The sequence below is a fragment of the Drosophila obscura genome, unplaced genomic scaffold (assembly GCF_018151105.1).
Source record: "Drosophila obscura isolate BZ-5 IFL unplaced genomic scaffold, ASM1815110v1 contig_150, whole genome shotgun sequence".
NCBI lineage: Eukaryota > Metazoa > Arthropoda > Insecta > Diptera > Drosophilidae > Drosophila > Drosophila obscura.
Window position 1 is genome coordinate 4,856,163 of NW_024542736.1, and position 16,867 is coordinate 4,873,029.

General features: G+C 47.4%; 1 protein-coding gene across 1 annotated transcript in view; it reads right to left on the reverse strand.

The window, feature by feature from the left end:
- Window positions 1-16,320, reverse strand: part of LOC111067168 — a 41,552-nt gene extending 25,232 nt beyond the window's left edge. Inside the window, 12 exon segments of the mRNA XM_022356222.2 lie at window positions 310-433; window positions 435-494; window positions 626-1,276; window positions 2,128-2,982; window positions 5,052-5,962; window positions 6,032-6,337; window positions 10,418-11,017; window positions 11,520-12,227; window positions 15,127-15,256; window positions 15,331-15,547; window positions 15,610-15,867; window positions 16,182-16,320. Coding sequence (XP_022211914.2) covers window positions 310-433; window positions 435-494; window positions 626-1,276; window positions 2,128-2,982; window positions 5,052-5,962; window positions 6,032-6,337; window positions 10,418-11,017; window positions 11,520-12,227; window positions 15,127-15,256; window positions 15,331-15,547; window positions 15,610-15,867; window positions 16,182-16,255 — 4,894 coding nt within the window. The 5' untranslated portion in view covers window positions 16,256-16,320.
- Window positions 16,321-16,867: the final 547 nt, after the last annotated feature.

Genomic DNA, 16,867 nt, shown 5'->3' on the forward strand with positions numbered 1-16,867 from the left:
GAACATCCGTCCGTCCGCCCGCCCAGTCGAACAATTCGAATAAATATCGGAAATATCGAGGGTGCAGTGAGGCATGCGAAAGCAATCATCAGGCATGCCAGTCAGCAATTCATACGCAAATGTATCCACATTCAATACACATCTGTCTGACTATTCACATGCATTCAAATGCGGGGGAGTGCGAGGGCAAGGGCGAGGGTGTGCAAGGAAGTACAATGTCTTCTGGAGCAGTAGTATAGTGTAGTTATAGTGTAGTGCCTGCCCCCCGCAACCCTTCTGGATCGGTGATTACTCGAGAGCTGCACTCACCTGCCACCAATTTGCCCATCACATCAATCAAATCGCTCTGGCAACTCAGGTCCGCAGCCGTTGCATTGTTGTAGTAAGCGTAGCTAATGCAAATCTCAATGAAATTGAATTCCAGCCAGGCCCCCTTGGTAGTCCACAAAATTGAAGTGCCTCAGCAGCAGCCGCAGCGCGTAAATTATGCCAAACTGTGGAACGGGAGAAGTTTAAAGTTTAAAGAGTGGGGTTGTGGGCTAGCAGCATTCGACTTCGTCGACTCCCACTCAATTCGTTTCGTTTCGTTTCGATTCCGTTCGATTGGTGGCACACAAATATTTACCTGCAAATTTTTATCATTCAGCGTCATCAATTTATTTGTCATGCGATACAAAACTTTGGCCAAAACTTTTTCCTCGTGCGCAATTTGACGTGGCATCGGCAGGGCAAAAACATGCCCCTCGGCCATGCCATCAAAGTAGGCCGTCGCCGCGAAGGCGGCCGCTCCAGATGCCGTTGCCGATGCGGAGGCGGAGGCGGATGCCATGCCTGACGATGGGCCCAGCATGGATGTGGCCACAAGTTCTGGGCACACGGCTGCGCCACTGGAGAGGCCGTGGCCGCCAACCAATGCGAATGCATCCAGCTCCGACAGCGGCGGCCCAATCGTCGAACTGGCCCGGAATAAATTACGCAACGTCACGGACATGCTGCCAAATATGCGATAGTCGAAAAAATCCCAAAGCAAATTGAAATTAGTTTGTTGAGTTTCGGCGTTGACGTTGCCATCGATTTCGGTGGCGATGCCGCTGCCGCTGCCGTCCTCCGCTGTTACATCCATCGAAGTGGGTGACGTGGGTGGGGCTGTTGATGGCTGCTGCTGCTCCTGGCGCGCCGTTTGCATTATAAAGCGGCAGAGACAGCAGGCGGCATGTTCCCGCACCCGGGCATCATCGTCGCCGAGCAGATGGAAAAGTTCAGACAGAAAGAGCGCCTGCAAGGATCGCAAAAGTGTTTTTGAGTTAGTCGACTGCACGTTGTAAATCAAAAAGTGAGCCAAGTTTTCATTATGCAGTTTGGCAATTTTTGGTTCGCTTCTGCAGATGCGGTTTGCCCTTTTCTTGGTTCGACATCATTAGAGAATCGCAGCGGATTGCTGGTGTGGGTGAATCATACTCGCAGTTGGAAATACCTTTGCCTTAGGCTCGGCGTTGAACTTTAAATGGCTTTCCATTGCCGGGATTGTGGGCGGAGATTTGAATACAAATGGCTCTCATTGAGATAGATATTGGAACAATAATTGGATTAGAGTTAGTATATTATTAGTGTTAATCCGGAACAGATATTATTTTTAGTTTTCATCGTAAAGATAGAGCGTGTAATGGAATTTTTGGCATTCAATTTGATCCCTCGTCAATCGTCTTTTCCTCAATTGTTTGACGACTGTCAGTGCAGTTATCGTGTCCCTCCTTTTGCCATTTAGCAAATTGCTTGGCTTTGTCAAAATAATAAATAAACAAATGCATGTGTAAGGGCCGCAAATAACCCCCTCTGACTGTCAGTCAGCCAGCGGCAGTAGGATGCGCTACACACTCGCTGCCAGAATGCACAAAGAGCCCGGCCACACACTTGAGTGCACAAATGTTCAATAAGAGTTGTCAGAGGAGTATAGCCCCCTGGTGGCCAGCAATTGAATTGCTTTTCAGGCGAGGAGAATGGGAACACATACGAGTAGAGGATGAGGAGGATGAGGACGTGGACGAGTACTCGTCGAATAATCTGCACAATAAACAAGACAAGACGGCGTGCCTGGCCTGGCTGTAATAAGACGATTTAGCTGCTTACCTCATAAGTGCAGACAATGTCCTCGTCGAGCGCGTCCTTGCTCCAGTCGCAGGCATCCTTCTGGGACGGGTGCTGTCCCTCCTCCTTGTGCCCCTCATGCTGGATGCTGCCACTGCTGCTGCTGCTGTCGAAGCCGCACCGGACATTTGCGTAGTAAGAGCGCAGCAGCACGTAATTTAAATTTGAAATAACTTCGGCGTATTTATTCTGGACCAACCAATATTTATTGTGATGGCAGAGCTGCAGTTTGTTCAAGAGCAATTTGGGTGAGATGGCAAACACGCAGAAGGGTCCAAGTCCACTACCGAGCTCATTACCCGACTGGCTGTTGCAGTTGCCATTATTCTTTGCCAGCCCCTCCTGTTGCTGTTGCTGCTGCTGCAGCCCAGTCGATTGCAATTGAAAATCATTCAAAAGAGCAGCCAGTAGCTCATCATTATCAGTGGTCGAAGACTTGGAGTTGGCACATGTCCCAGCAACAGAAGCAGCAGCAGCAACAGCAACGGGATGGGGGGCATTGGCATCGTCATCGTCATCCACATCGACATTGCCATCGTTAGGGATCCTTTGTTGCTGTGGCTGACTGCTTAAGGCATTATCCTGGCCCTTTGCAAAAGTTTGTTGGCCAAATGTTTGCGCCTGGCCCGGACGCTTTTGTTGTCCACTTGAATGTCGCTGCAGCTCCTGTTCCTGCTTCAGCTCCAACTCTGGAACTGCCTGGAACTGCTCCTGCTGCTGATGAGCATGATAATGACATGGCGGCGCTGTCAAATATTTGGACACCACATGCGGAAATATCTTATCGAATGCATTCAACGCTTGTATGACCACTGTGTGGATCTCGTCCTCAAAGCCCTGCAACATAAGTGGGGTACAAGCAGAAAAGCAGAAAACTTTTTGGCTAAATTTCTTTATAGTACATTTGGTCTCGAGAACGAGAACGGGAACGGAGAAAGAGAACGAGAACCGAGAAGCGAGAGCTGAGAACCGAGAACAGGCATAAGATGGTTTTTGTGTGGCAGCAAAACGAGATGTTGGCTAAGCGAATTTGTGTTTTATTGTTTGCACAAGCAAAAAGTTTCCCACAATCACACACAGTGGCCTGCCCCCAGCTGCCCCAAAGCATCGCCCCATTCCACCCACTCCGCCCACTCCGGCCATCCGCCCATCCGCCATCCGGGCATCCATCTGCAGAGTGTGTGCATTTTTAACGAATCTCTAACAAGCTTTTCCTTGCTCCAGACCCGGTCCGGGGCCAAAGGGCTATTGTTATCAAAGTTACTTTGCCTTTGGCCTGCTCTGGGGAAGATCTTCCCAATTCCTATTTTCAGCATCTTTCTATCTCTCTATCTGCAGCGGTCGAAAGCGGGTCTGGTCTGGTCTGCCTCCGACTTCTGTATGCTGGCAAGTGCCATTGAGACGGATTTTCGGCCATTATACGGCAGGCATCTAATGTGATTTTCATCTGGCACGTCCCACGTCCGTCCCACCGCCAAGTCCATACCCATTCCCCATTGCCCATGCCCATCTCCATCTCCATTCTGCGCGTGCATTTGGTTGCATATACTTTTGGAGCAACAACATTGCATAATCAAATTGCACTTTTGGGGAGAGCCCCCACAGCCAGCAGCTAGCAGCTAGCAGCCAGCAGCAATTTAAATGTTCGGTGCCGGCCACTAAATTATTGAATTCAATAAGAAACCAGCCCCGGATCGGAACCCCAACTTTCAGCCACGACCAATCCCCAGACAGAAATCAATGTGCAACTTATGCGCACATTCTGCTTACCATACCCCCAGAAGGAACAGCAGGAACACCAGGAACGGGGTGTGTGCTGTGTGTTGTGCCCCTCCACTCGTGTGGCTGGGTGGGAAAGTAGAAAGTGAGATGGCAACGGATACACTGTGCGCTGTGCTCCCTTTAGGGGCATTTGCACTTGCACATTGCGAAGGCGATAAGAATTTTCTTTCTTATTTTCAAATGAAAAACAACCCAGCCATCCACATAGCCACACAGCCATACAAAATGCCGTCGGCTAAGCGCCAACTGCAACTGCAACTTCGAGAACACAGAGGGAGAGAGAGAGGAGGCACCGACTGAGGTTGAAGTCACTGGAAAAATATTCAAAAGGCAACAGCCATTGATATGGACACGTGTCCGGGTCCGTGTCCATGTCTCTCTCTCTCTCTGTGTGTGTGTGTGTGTGTTTGCCTGCATGTGTTAAAATATGTTAGCTTGATGGTTTAACATAGAAAAAAAGTACAGCGAAAAGGTGGGGGCACACATATTTATAGATATATGTAGAAGAATGTTTGCACACGGCAAGCACGGCAAGGGGCAAGGGGTAGGGAAAAAAAAAGAGAGCAAAGAAAAGTGCAACTAAATATGCAACACACAGGTGGAGTTTGAATACTCTTAGCCGGAAAGATAACCCACTCAAAATGTATTAGATATTTGTATATGAATGGGGCTCAAAGTTCGGCATTCAAAGTTCCCTTTTGAATGTTCACTTTTGGTTTATTTCAAACGATTTTAAAGCTATAAGCTATGAGAGTTTTCCCTGCTATAACCAACTAATGCCAAATGCATAGCTAAAGAGAAATACCCCTCCAGTAGTGTCATTCATGTTGCATATCGTGCAATGTGGCGTATGCGTTATGCATATACACTGGGTGGGCAGGCGGGGCTGGATGGAAAAGACAGAGAGATAAAGCAGTAAAGGGCGGACTCTGACAAAGATATAGCCAGATAGATATACAAAAGCGGGTTAGCATACATGTAATGTGGCTTACCATTAGGCGGAGCAGCAGTAGGAGGAGCCCCATCAAAGGAACTTTCTCCGCATGCCCATGGGGCGATGCTACTCGTACAGTTTGTTCGACAATCGCTTAAGATACTCTGGTGCGCTTTGCACCGAGACTCACCTTCAGTAAAATGGCCAGCAAGTGCTGCAAGCAGAGACCACGTTGCAGCTCCAGAAAGAGACCGGCGCCGCTTGACTGGAGGAAGTATCCCAGCACCTGCTGGACGCCACCGCGTAGGATCGGATCACAGTGATCGTGGAAGAGCAGCACATCCGATAGGGCCTGGCAGCCAGGGGCTGGTGGCGCTTCCGCTTCGAAGCTAATTCCTTTCCGGCTGCGCATGGATTTGGTTCGCTTGGGCGGACGTGGGGGAAGGCTCATCGGGGGCGTGTCCTGCAGGGCAACCGTGGCACGAAAGGCGCTGCCAACGATCTCCGATTTGGACAGATGGTCCTTGCTGCTGGGCTTCTTGCCGGACTCCGCCGCGGAGATGCTCCGAAGTAGAACCGTCGCATCGGCACTGCGACTGAGCGTGGGTGCCGTTTGCTGCAGATAGGCCGGACCAGTGCTGGGTCCAAAGTGATCATCCTTGATGTCCAGCAGGAGCTGGTTGTCCTCGGCGTCCGCTGGGAGCAGCGAACTGTCCAACGGCTTCTTGTCCGGCTCCCCCTGGGAGGTGTTGCTGCTGTGGGGGCTTGAGGCCTGGGTGCTATCGCCACTGCCCAACTGGCTGTTGTCTTCCAGCAGCTCCAGCTCCTGGTCGCTTATCTCCAGGCTTAGCTGGAGGACACGCGGAGTCAGGCGCACGCACTGAGCGATCACGGCCAGCGAGAGGCTCTTGATCGACACTCGACTGACGCTGTCCGACTGCAGAGCCGCCGCCTGTCCGCTGAGCAGGAACCTTGCGGCCACCAGGCGGGCTGTGTAGTACACCAGCGACTGCTCCAGAATGCTGCCAATTTTCACGCTGATCAGGGCACGTCCCACAATGGTCTGCTTGAGCGGCGAGTTCTCCACTAGAAAGGGATTAGCTAAGGGGAGTGAAGCTTCTAATTAGCTGCATCTGCACTCTGCTGTGTGGGCGACCGAACTGGACTTACCATTGGGCGTGAAGCGACGCTGCGGTGTCTCTGGCTTAGAGGCCACGGCCGGCGCATCCATCATCAGGGCCGTGGATGCCGTGTAGGAGGCGGTAATCGAACAGGAGTCATCCGCAGTCGTGGGTGTCTCCGCAATCGAGGACTGGCGCTCCGGTGGACCGATGCTGCTGCTGGCCAAGGAGCTCAGCGAGAGCGTCAGTGAGGCCGTCGAGACGGCGTCCGATTTATCAGCGGGCGCCGACTTGGAGGGCGTGGACTTAGAGCCAACACTTGATTGACGAAAGAGCTTACTGACCGACTCCGAGGCTGCAAGCAGAAGAGCAAACGAAAGCACGAAGGCACAAAAGCCTCTGAGTTAGTGCGTCCAGTCGAAAGTTTAGCAGATAAGTCGGCTTTGACACTAATGCCAGCGATGGCGTTGGCTAATTTGCGGTTCCTCCACCCAAGAGCCAAGAGCCAAGACCCAGCCTTACACTCGGGATGGAGATGGCCAATTACCAGGCAGACATTCGTCTGCTGGAAAATTGCAAACTTTGTAAACAATTGTGGGAGGGGGAGGGACAGTGTGTGTGTGTGGCTAAAACCACTGAAACTATTTTCCTTAGCTGCTTTTTATGTTGTTCTATTAACTTGCCCCTGCCTGGTACCGCGGGGCAACTCTTTTCTCTTGGACTCTATTGGAAATTAATTGAAAACTTCAATTCATGGCAAGTACACAGAGTGCAAAGTACAGAGTACAGCGTGCGGAGTGCATGTTCTCCCAGTGACCACTTAAGTGGGTTAAAAATTGCTGCATCTTTTAGATGCACTTGTTGTGTGGCTTTCTCTCTCCCCGCTGTTGTTGTTCTAATGGATGTTCCGGCCGCATGCAAGCGCTGTAAAAATTAGAACAGCCAACGATGGCAACTCCAACTGCGAACTGGAACTGTGGCGAGCGGATGTAGAAGACCACTTTATGGTCAGAGTGATGGCATAGCAGATATTTGTGGAGGAATACGATGACCCAAGGGGCAAGGATTTTTTAGTAAAACCATGGCATATAGGCTCCATGTAAAGTAGAAGGAAGTATAGACTTGAATAGACTTGCAGATCACTTGATGCAATGTAATCCGATTTTTATTAAGCGTAGCAGCGTTGTGTAGTAATATATCTGAATGACTTAGCTTTCCAATCTTTTAGGGTAAATGCAAAGCCAGTTTCAAATCCCTATAGCCTCTCCCAAGGTGTAAAAAAAAAACTTCAAATTAATTCCGATTTAAATGTTTTGCTCTCAAATATTTACTCCGAAAATAGCAACACGGTGGCGTTACGCCCATAAAACCATAAAAACAAAAATCAGAGAGTTTTCCGTGCAGTTTCATGGAACTTTCATGAATGTATGTAATTATGCTCCCAGGAGGGGAACGGGGGCAACCACTGATGCTGGCTGCCATTTTCTGCTTTAATAGTTTCGCCTCCGTAAAAGTGAAAACAGCGGCAGCAGCAACAGCGGCAGCAGCTCTGCAAGTTCTGTCGAGCAGTTTCATTTTTTCCATTGTGGGAATTACGTTAAAAATGAAAACAAAAAATGGCACCACACGAAAATGGGAAATACAACTTTGAAGCGCATAAGCAAAGAAAGGGGGAAAAAAAAAACGAAAACCCAAAACTAGACGACAACGAAAACCGCGTAGGCAACGAGGGGCAACAGCGGAAAACGCGCGGCAACAGGATTGAGCTGGCGTGGGGCACTCTCCCTTTGGGTGCCGTTGGGTAATGGTAATTGAGGGCGGTGGGCGGAGGAAGGGCTGCTACTTTATGTTTGACATACAGACGGGGGAAACCCTCTCCTCATCCACTAGAGCCACACATGCAAATGTTTTTTACAGTTCCACACACACACACACACACACACACACACACACACACGCAAACAGACATACGAAAAAACAAAGGCAAGAACAAGAGGCGTAAAAAATTGTTTATGAAAATGCGGTATCCCTGTGGAAAAGCGGTGACAACCGGAATACACTTTCTGGTCGTTGATTATCTTAATTGAAATATTCCAGTAGCAAATAAATATTAAAGCCCATTAAGTTGGTCTTCGGATTTTTTAAAATTTTTTTTTTTTAATAGTTTTTAAGTCCAGTAAGACATCCAAATGTTGCTATAAAATCATCATTATTTAAATAAATTAAATCACAGTTTCACTTCAAAATCGAAAACTCTTAACGCTTGACTCTTAACACTCATCTGTAGAGTATTAAAATGGTTGGGGTTAAAGATCATCCCTCTGTTGTAGATGAAGATGGGCCGCTGCGGCTGCTTCACTGGCTGTGTATATATCTATAGATATATATGCTCATACATATGTACATATATTTATACAAAAAATATATAAAAAACAAACAGCCGGCAATAACTACCGCGGACGGACAAGCAAAGCAGCGCAAAAAGGCTGATAGCGCATAAGTGCACAACAACAACAACAACAACAACAGCAGCAACAACAACAGAAGTTGCAACAACTGCAACATGCGGAAAAAGGAAACAACAGAAGGAGTGAAAAAAAGCAGAGCTAAACGCGAACCAGGCAAAGTGCAGCAGCAACTGATGGCTGGCTCCTCTCGTTTTGGCCCGTTCCAGCCATCCTGGCTGGCTGGCTGGCTGGTTGGCTGACGGTTCTGGCAATGCTAAATAAACCCATGCCACACAGATATAGATACAGCTACACCCCCTCTCAACACACACACACACACACAAACACTTATATGTATACGTATACTGTGACACAACATGTAAGCTTGCATACATGCAATTTGAGTAACCGCATTTTATCACGTAACCCATTTGTCTTAACCACTTTGTTGCCAACTTGCAGTGTGATGCTTTGGCCAAGTGGCAGCGGCGGCGCAAGAAAACCAGCAATAAGGTTGCAAGCATGGGCCCGGCCCAGTCGCTGCAGTCGAGTGGGTGGGCGGAGTCGGAGCGGGAGTACGAGTCGAGCAAATGCATTGCCATGTTTCAAGCTTAATCCGCATCCCTTGCACACACACACACACACACAAGGACGAACGGACGGACGGACGTACATACACATTTACAAGAAATGCCGGATTTAAGCCCAACATTTACGTCAAGTAGATGCGGGTTTTTATATGCACTCACTCTCCTGCACTTCCCATCCCCGCCATTTCCCTTTCCCGCTCTCACTATCTCTACATGGTAGTACGCCCCCGCCCCCGCCCCCGCCCACAACTCATTCGCTTAATTAGTACTTCCGGCTCAGTGCAGTACATTTCCTTTGTTTATTACCAGCCCCCCTCCTCAAGCACACGCCCCATCCCCCCCGCCCATTGCCAGCGACAGGACATGGGTCTGGCATCATGTCTGCATTTCTTAGTTCTCCTTGGGCTGCCTGCTCTCCCCTCCCTGTCCTCTCCCCTCATTTCCACTGTCTTTTTTCAGCGGACCACCTCCGCTTCTGGTTTATGGGTCAGGGCGAAAAAGCGGGGCATATATATGTATATATGTATGTATGCACATGCGAGCATCCTCCAAACAAAATGGATTTTCTTTTTTGGAGAGGAAAAGTAAACGTTTTAAATATTAAAATAAATTAAGTCAAGGACAAGCAATCAAAAGACACGTTAAGTGAAGTTCCAGCAAATAGCAGCACTGCAAATCAAATGGCTATACTCTTCCCAAAAGGTATTCTGATGCAGATGCAGAAGAGAAAGACATTGAAAAGTCTCCAAAGAAAAGGCCATGGCCCCTGAGGGATACCCCTTGCCCTCTTGTCTTTCCTCCTCTGATTGTTGTGCTTCTGTCAACAGAAAAGACAAAATGCTCCACGCAAGATGCATTGCAATGTAGCGACAAATGATGCATGCACCCTGCACCCTCACCCTCGCCCAGGGGAATGCGCTGCACGCATTGCCTAATTTCAGTCGACTCCCGCGATACCGCGGAGACTTGCAGCAGCATACGAATCAGCTGGAGAGGCAGCAACCATTCCGCTTCATTAAATCGCAAGTACAATTGGCAATTGGGCGAGAGGCAATAAGAACACGCCATGGAAATTGGTTTTGCCTCCGAGTCACGTCTGTCCTTCGATTCCCGCTGCTGACGCAATTATGCAAATAATTTCATAGCCCAAAAATGGAAAATAAATGTGCATCAGTGCATTCAGCAACACAATACAAGTGTAACACGGGTATGGGATGGGATGGGCAAAAAAGAGGTAAATAGAATTCGGTTGTGTCTGCGGCAGACCGTGAAATGCAATAACATTGAATGGAAATAGTTTCGCTGCTGACTTTGAAGCGATCCCCCGACGTCTAATGAAATATTTACCCGGGTTATGCATAGTCATACAATGAATGCGCTGTATAGCGTGGCGCTCACCTGCATTGGAATGCGACAACAGATTGTTGAAGAATGTGCCAATTGTTGTTGCATCGCCGGTGGTTTCTATCGCATTCTCCGATGGGGTCCCCTCTGGTGGCTGCTGCTGTTGCTGCTGCTGCTCTTTGCTGCCAGCAATTGTGATTTCGGCCTCGAAATCGATGCTGTTGAAAGATTCATTGTCGATGTCACTCAAATGCTGGGATTTGTCATCGCTGCCGGCTAGTAGATTCTGCAGAGATGACTGATGCTGCTGCGGTTTGGGCATCCCCCTGACATCGGCATCAACATCAATCAGTTTATCGCTCCCCTCTGCGGCTGCTGTTGCTGTTCCTCCTGCTACTAATGTTGTTGTTGCGTGCAATTTGAATGCCGCTGACATTGCCTGTTGTTGTTCATTTAGTTGTGACAGAGTTGTAAAGTCATCGCACTCGGCGCTCAGCAGCTCCATGTCATCATCATCATCGACATCCACATCATCATCCTCGTCGGCGTCCTGCTGCTGCTGTTGCTGCTGCTCATCCAAAGCGCCGCTGGCAACGCATTCGCTGATGCTGCGTGCGGCATTTCTAATGTGGCAGCGCGTCGCTTTTTCGGCAGCTAGCCAAAAGGATCATCATCATCCACACAAACACAAACACAGCACACACAACATGAAACGAGAGTGGCAGAGTGGCAGAAGACATGGGTTAGGTTAGCCTTACAATTTGTGTAAATATTTGTGCAAGATTGCGCTGGCGGCAAATGCAAATTTGGTTTGACCTCGTTGCTGCTGCTGCATGTGCCGCCGCCTAAAAGCATGCACTAATAATTTTCATATGTGCATTGTGTGGGTGTGTATCCGCTTCGCTCTTGCACGCTCTCTCCCTCTCTCACCCTCTCCCACTCTCTCTTTATATCTTTATCTCTTTCTGGCTGTGCAATTGCTCAATTTTCTTGATTTCGGCGTGGTCTGTCTGTTGGTTTGTCCATCTGTCTGTTTGTCCGTCCCTCTGTCAGCATGTCACATTTCCACATGACTGCACACTCACACATCCCCCCCTCGCCACACACACACACACACACACACACACCGACTTGCATTCTGCCTTATTTGCTATACCTTCATCAGCAACGGAACTTGCTGCCTCGGTCGTGGCATCTTCCCCAGCATTAATTCCCAACGAGCTCTGGTGGTGGCTCCCCGGCTGCTGCTGCTGCTGTTGACACTTTGGCTGGGGCCTTTGCTGCAGTTTTGCATTTGAATTCTTTTCCATTTGCATTGCAGTCTCCGCATTCTGCAGATCCTTGAGATGCTTCTGCTGCTGGTGCTGGTCCTGGTGGGGCTCCTCCTGTTGTTGACTTGTCGCCACTTCGTAATTTTTCAATTGGAATATTTGATTTTTTAATGATTTCCTTCGCCGCAAATACTCATTGTGCTGCAATTGTTGATTGCACAACAGTTGGCGCAAACTCTGGCCCAGACTCTGCTGTCCCTCCGCCCCACCGACCAGAGGGGCACTGGCATCCAGGGCCTGAAGTATGCCATTGATGACCTCCAGTGTGGCATTTATAATGGCGTGATTCGTTGTGGGCTGCGTGCTCAGCAGGTGCAGACAATAATCATAAATTTCAATAATTTGCCGACAGTCGGAGGTCGTGGCCTGGTGTTGTTGTTGTTTATGCTGCTGCTGCTGCTGGTGTCCGGCCAGGGACTCCGCATCGTCATAATTATCCGCCGAGTAGCCGCGTATTAGCTGAGGCAACAGCAGCCGCAACAGCCCCAAGGCGCCCAGCACGCAGTTGCTCTGCTGATCCGTCAAAAGGAGCTCTATAATGGAAGCAAAGAGACAGAGAGAGAGGGAGAGAGAGAGGAGGATAAGTTAGTTAATGGAGAGAAAACTTAAGGCTACTGCTGCTGCTGCTGCTGCTGTTGCTACAAATTAAAAATGCTCTTCAAAGTTTTCTTTTTGCGCAGCATGCGTTGGCAATTCCAATTTGCTCAATACATACACAGACAGAGATACAGACACACAAATGCGATGCGATGCGATGCCAAAGATACCCATCGATAGATACCTTTACCCACTTGTGCGTTTCGGCCGGTTTGGCCAATTGCAGTTCATACTTCTTTCGTTTCGTGTTCTTTTCAAACTTTTCCCTCATATGTTTTGCAACAAATTGCCTCCAATTAAATTTATCTCGTTGAAAAGTTTCCATCTGATATTTATAGACTCCGCACTCTAGATGCCCCCACAAGATGGGGAATGGGAGAGAGCAAGTGTTCTGTGCTTGCTCCATCTCTGGGCTGGTGGCCCGTGTTGTCTCTCCTTATTTGTCGTTTCATTACGTACTATATACGCCACCAATCACAAAACGCCATGTTGGAAGTTTGTTACTCAATTAGTTTTCATTTTCTTCCTTTGGGGCGCAAAAATGAAAACACTTCTCGCTCTCTCCCTCGCTGGAGAAACTTTTTACATGGCCCTCGGTGGCAGTGGCAGTGGCAGCGGCAGCGGCAGCCAAGTGACTTTGCCACCGAGCACAACTTGCGGCCTGTTTTCATGTGTATCAATTAATTGCGGCAAAAGCCGCAAGAACTTTCTTCAAAATTGGCGGTGGAGGCATCGCCTCGTTCCACAAAACGGAACGATCATGCTGGGCACGTTTGAAGACTGCAATTAATAGTTTCTCCCCACACCAACACTCACACGCAGGTGTTTAATAGCGAAGGATATGTGACATACAATTGAGTTGCAAGTTCTGATGGCTACTCGCACGGATTAGCCTCTTGAAGGGAGAGGGAAGGTTCCTCCAAGCGAGCCAAAAGCCTTAAGTTTTGTCTTCTGTGGGGCGATTCTTGGCTCCGTCATAGAAAATACTATGAAATACATTTCCAAAGGGAGATTTTAGGAACATTTGGCTATTTATGCTGCCACAGTTGACAGGAAAAATAATTTGCACTTTTTGTTTGGCTTCGCATCATAAATTCTGCACGTTTTTTTTTCATTTGCCTTTGCCTTTGCTGCCCTTCGCTTTTGCTTGCATTTGTTTACAACGTTGATTATCCGCTTTAAAGCTGCACAGGAATGAATATCTGATTCAATTTCGCATGAATTATTGCATGGAAGTGTCCAAGTGCATAAATTTCATTTCGTCTAAGGGCAGTTAGACGGGAGCAGGGAGCAAAGGCACAGACAGAGACAGAGACAAACAAACGGAGATGGCGGAGATGGGGGATGGGTGCTGGAGGCTGAGGGCAAGGCCCTGGCTGGGCCGTACTTTGTGTCTGTTTGTTGGGGCATGCCGGGACACAAGTACTCCCGGCTATGATGGGCGACCATAAAAGGAGGCGCCAGACTGTATAAGGATGCGCTGAAGAGTTGCCTGGCATTGTGCTGGCATTGCCTTTGCGTAGAAGTGGCATAAAGTTGACACAGAACTAGAGAAGACTAGGAACACCAGGAATACCAGCCAGGCAGCACCACGAGTTGAAGGAGTTGATTTGAAGGTAAACATTTGGACAAGAAAAGAGCAAAAGGTGAAGTCAAGTTGTAATTTAATTCATATGCATCCCCGGTGAGGTCAGACTCAAGCATATACGCAAACACTCTTGCACCCAGAGTAAGCAATTAATACTCAAAGTAAATATAGTAGATATATTTCTCTATATTTTAGATGTACTTCCCACTCGAAATTCCTATTTCCAGTGAATCAATCATTTTTGTTGCATTATTTTGGCCCTCTATTCGGCTATAAAAAATAGAAATGGAAAAACAATGAGTGCTGTAACTAAGGTGCATTTACCTCTTGGCGAATGTTTGCCAATAATATTTTCAGGAAAATTCAATAAAAAATGATTTGTGTGCGCAATTTTTGAGCATTTTCACATGTCTATGGGTTTTGTTTTGTGCGCTGCAGTTACCAGCATTTGCCGCAGTCCCCCAGTCCCGCATTCCCCCAGTCCAGTCAGCAAATGCTAAAATAAAACCCATTCAAGTATCCTTGTCTAAAATCAAAACAAATTCCGCTCAATAAAAAAAACAAATACAATATATGCATGTATGTGTGGGCACCCGGTTTGGTCTCTCGTCCATCGATGGATGATGGCAAAAGGTAACCAAGAGCCATGCCATCCACAAATATAATTTATATCAACTGTGCCGTGCCACGATGGACAAAACGAATTCATGGATGGCAACTGGCAATGCATATTCACAATGCCATTGCCAGTTTTTGAATGTCCCCCATTCATACTCAACAATTGCATAGTCCGCAGTGCATTTTTCTTTGCATTTTGTTGGCATGGTTTTTTTTCCATGGATTTGCGGCTTTTTAGAATATTAAAAAATATTTTTTCATCCAACCAACCAACCATATACACATGTATGTATGTACATATCTATGTATGGTATATTCGGCTTTAGAATTTGAATTTTACACGCTTTTTAAACACCATTTTCATTATTGATGAGAATACAGGTTTTAAGGGGCGTTAAATGGTCAAACAGTAATAGAAGCAAACCCCTTTGACACCAGTTCAAGGATTAGTGTACGCGTCCACATCAATTGAAGGCAGTTCGTGAAACAATCGAATTCGGGAAATTAGCAGTCCCAATGCGAATTCAATACACGTCAGTTTCATTAAATTCTGGCTTAAAAGAAGGCTATTCTATTCTACAGTGCGAAGGCAAAGCAAATTTCTCTTCAGTCGCTTCATTTCCGCTTACCCATCACTTTGTTGAGTCCATGTCTGGCCATGAGGCTTCTGTGGCGTGCATGCTCGATCAGGCTGATGCAATTTTGCGCCGAACAGCGGCGCTTCACTGCACAATCAGCGCCAATGTTGCCCAGAAATATCTGCGAAAAGTAATACGACAGTTGAGTCAACAACCCAATAATGGATAGACAGATGCCCAGGGGCTGCTTCCTACCTCCAACAGTTTGCAGGTTTCGCTATCGCTCAGACCCTGCTGCACATAGCGGCCAAAGTTCTTCACAAAGTCAGAGAGCGTCTCCTGGAGCAGGGTCTCCTTGCGCTGCGATATGGTGGACATGCATTGCAGCAGGCGTACTGCATACCATTTGATGTGCTTCTCTTTGATGTGAGGTGCGTAATAGGAAAACAGATTCAAGCAAATGCGCAATGATCTAAAACAGAGAGAAAACTGACTATAAGACGCTGCTAATGTGGGCTTTAGTTTTCGGCTTACCTCTGATTGCCATTCCTCTTGATTTCACCATACAAGTCCATCAGTATGCGGCTGACCCGCGTCTTTTCCAGGGCGCGAAAGATCTTGTTCAAGTTCTCCTCGGCACTCACCCGAGTCTGCGAGTCGAGATCCTCGCAGAAAAGCAGCAGCACATTCGTGGCCGTGCCGCAGTGGGCTGCATAGTTGATGTGGCCCGCGAGGGAGGGCGACATGATGCACTCTGCTATCTGCTGGAAGCAGGTGATTTTCTGCTTCTGGCTGTGGACAGACAGATGGCAAGATTATTAAGTGCTCAGGTATGCGGGATGACGTCATAGCGGGTGCACTCCTCAAAGATATTTTTGAGAATGTTGCTGCTGCTCGAATTGCTGGTTGTTTATGCAGAGGGCCATGCCACATCTTGAGCACAGCCTTGGCAGTGGAATCGGAATCAAAATATGCTTATATATAGATGCCATAATGCACAACAAACTGTTGCCGGTCCCCGTCCCCCTGCCACACAGAAAAACAACATTCCATCCAATGCAGCAGCACACACAGAGACATTCAGCGCAGCAAAAGGCACAACCTACCTGCATTCTGTGTTGCGTAGTTGGTCGACAAATCCAGTAAACTTTTCGTAAGCGCTGGACCTCGATTTGTCCATTTCTTTGAATGTTTTCAATAAAATGTTATTGCAATTGCATTTTGTTTTGATTTTAGCTGCGGAAACTAGTGATGTGCAATAGTCGATAGGCAACAGAGATGCGCAACAGTTGGGTAGCTGTTATCTGTCACGAGTATTTCTAAGTCACTGCTGGGCCCATATATATTATGTACAGCATTGAATATGGAATCGCATTGTATATTAATTAACTCCCGTAATAATTATTTTGTATTTGACTGCACAATTACAATAATCATCAGTATTGTTGTGCAAAAAAAACAAATTGCGAGTCCAGTCGCTGTATGAGATGAGTCATACTGTGACTGAGTTTGTACCACAACAGAATTCTCATCTCTACGATAGGCAATCATCGAGTAACACAGCTGAGCTGTTTCGCTTACAGTTTGCTGTTAATTTGCTGTTATCTAAAATGCGCGCAGATTATCGATTTTGAATTTGATTTTAAACATATTTTCGTCGCATTGCGAAAATTATAAAAAAGATTATGAGATCTAGACTCCTTTGACGAACTTGTAAATGAAAAGATTGACATTTTTTTTTATTCACGTTTTTATTGTTATTTATACATAACTGCACATACATACATATGTA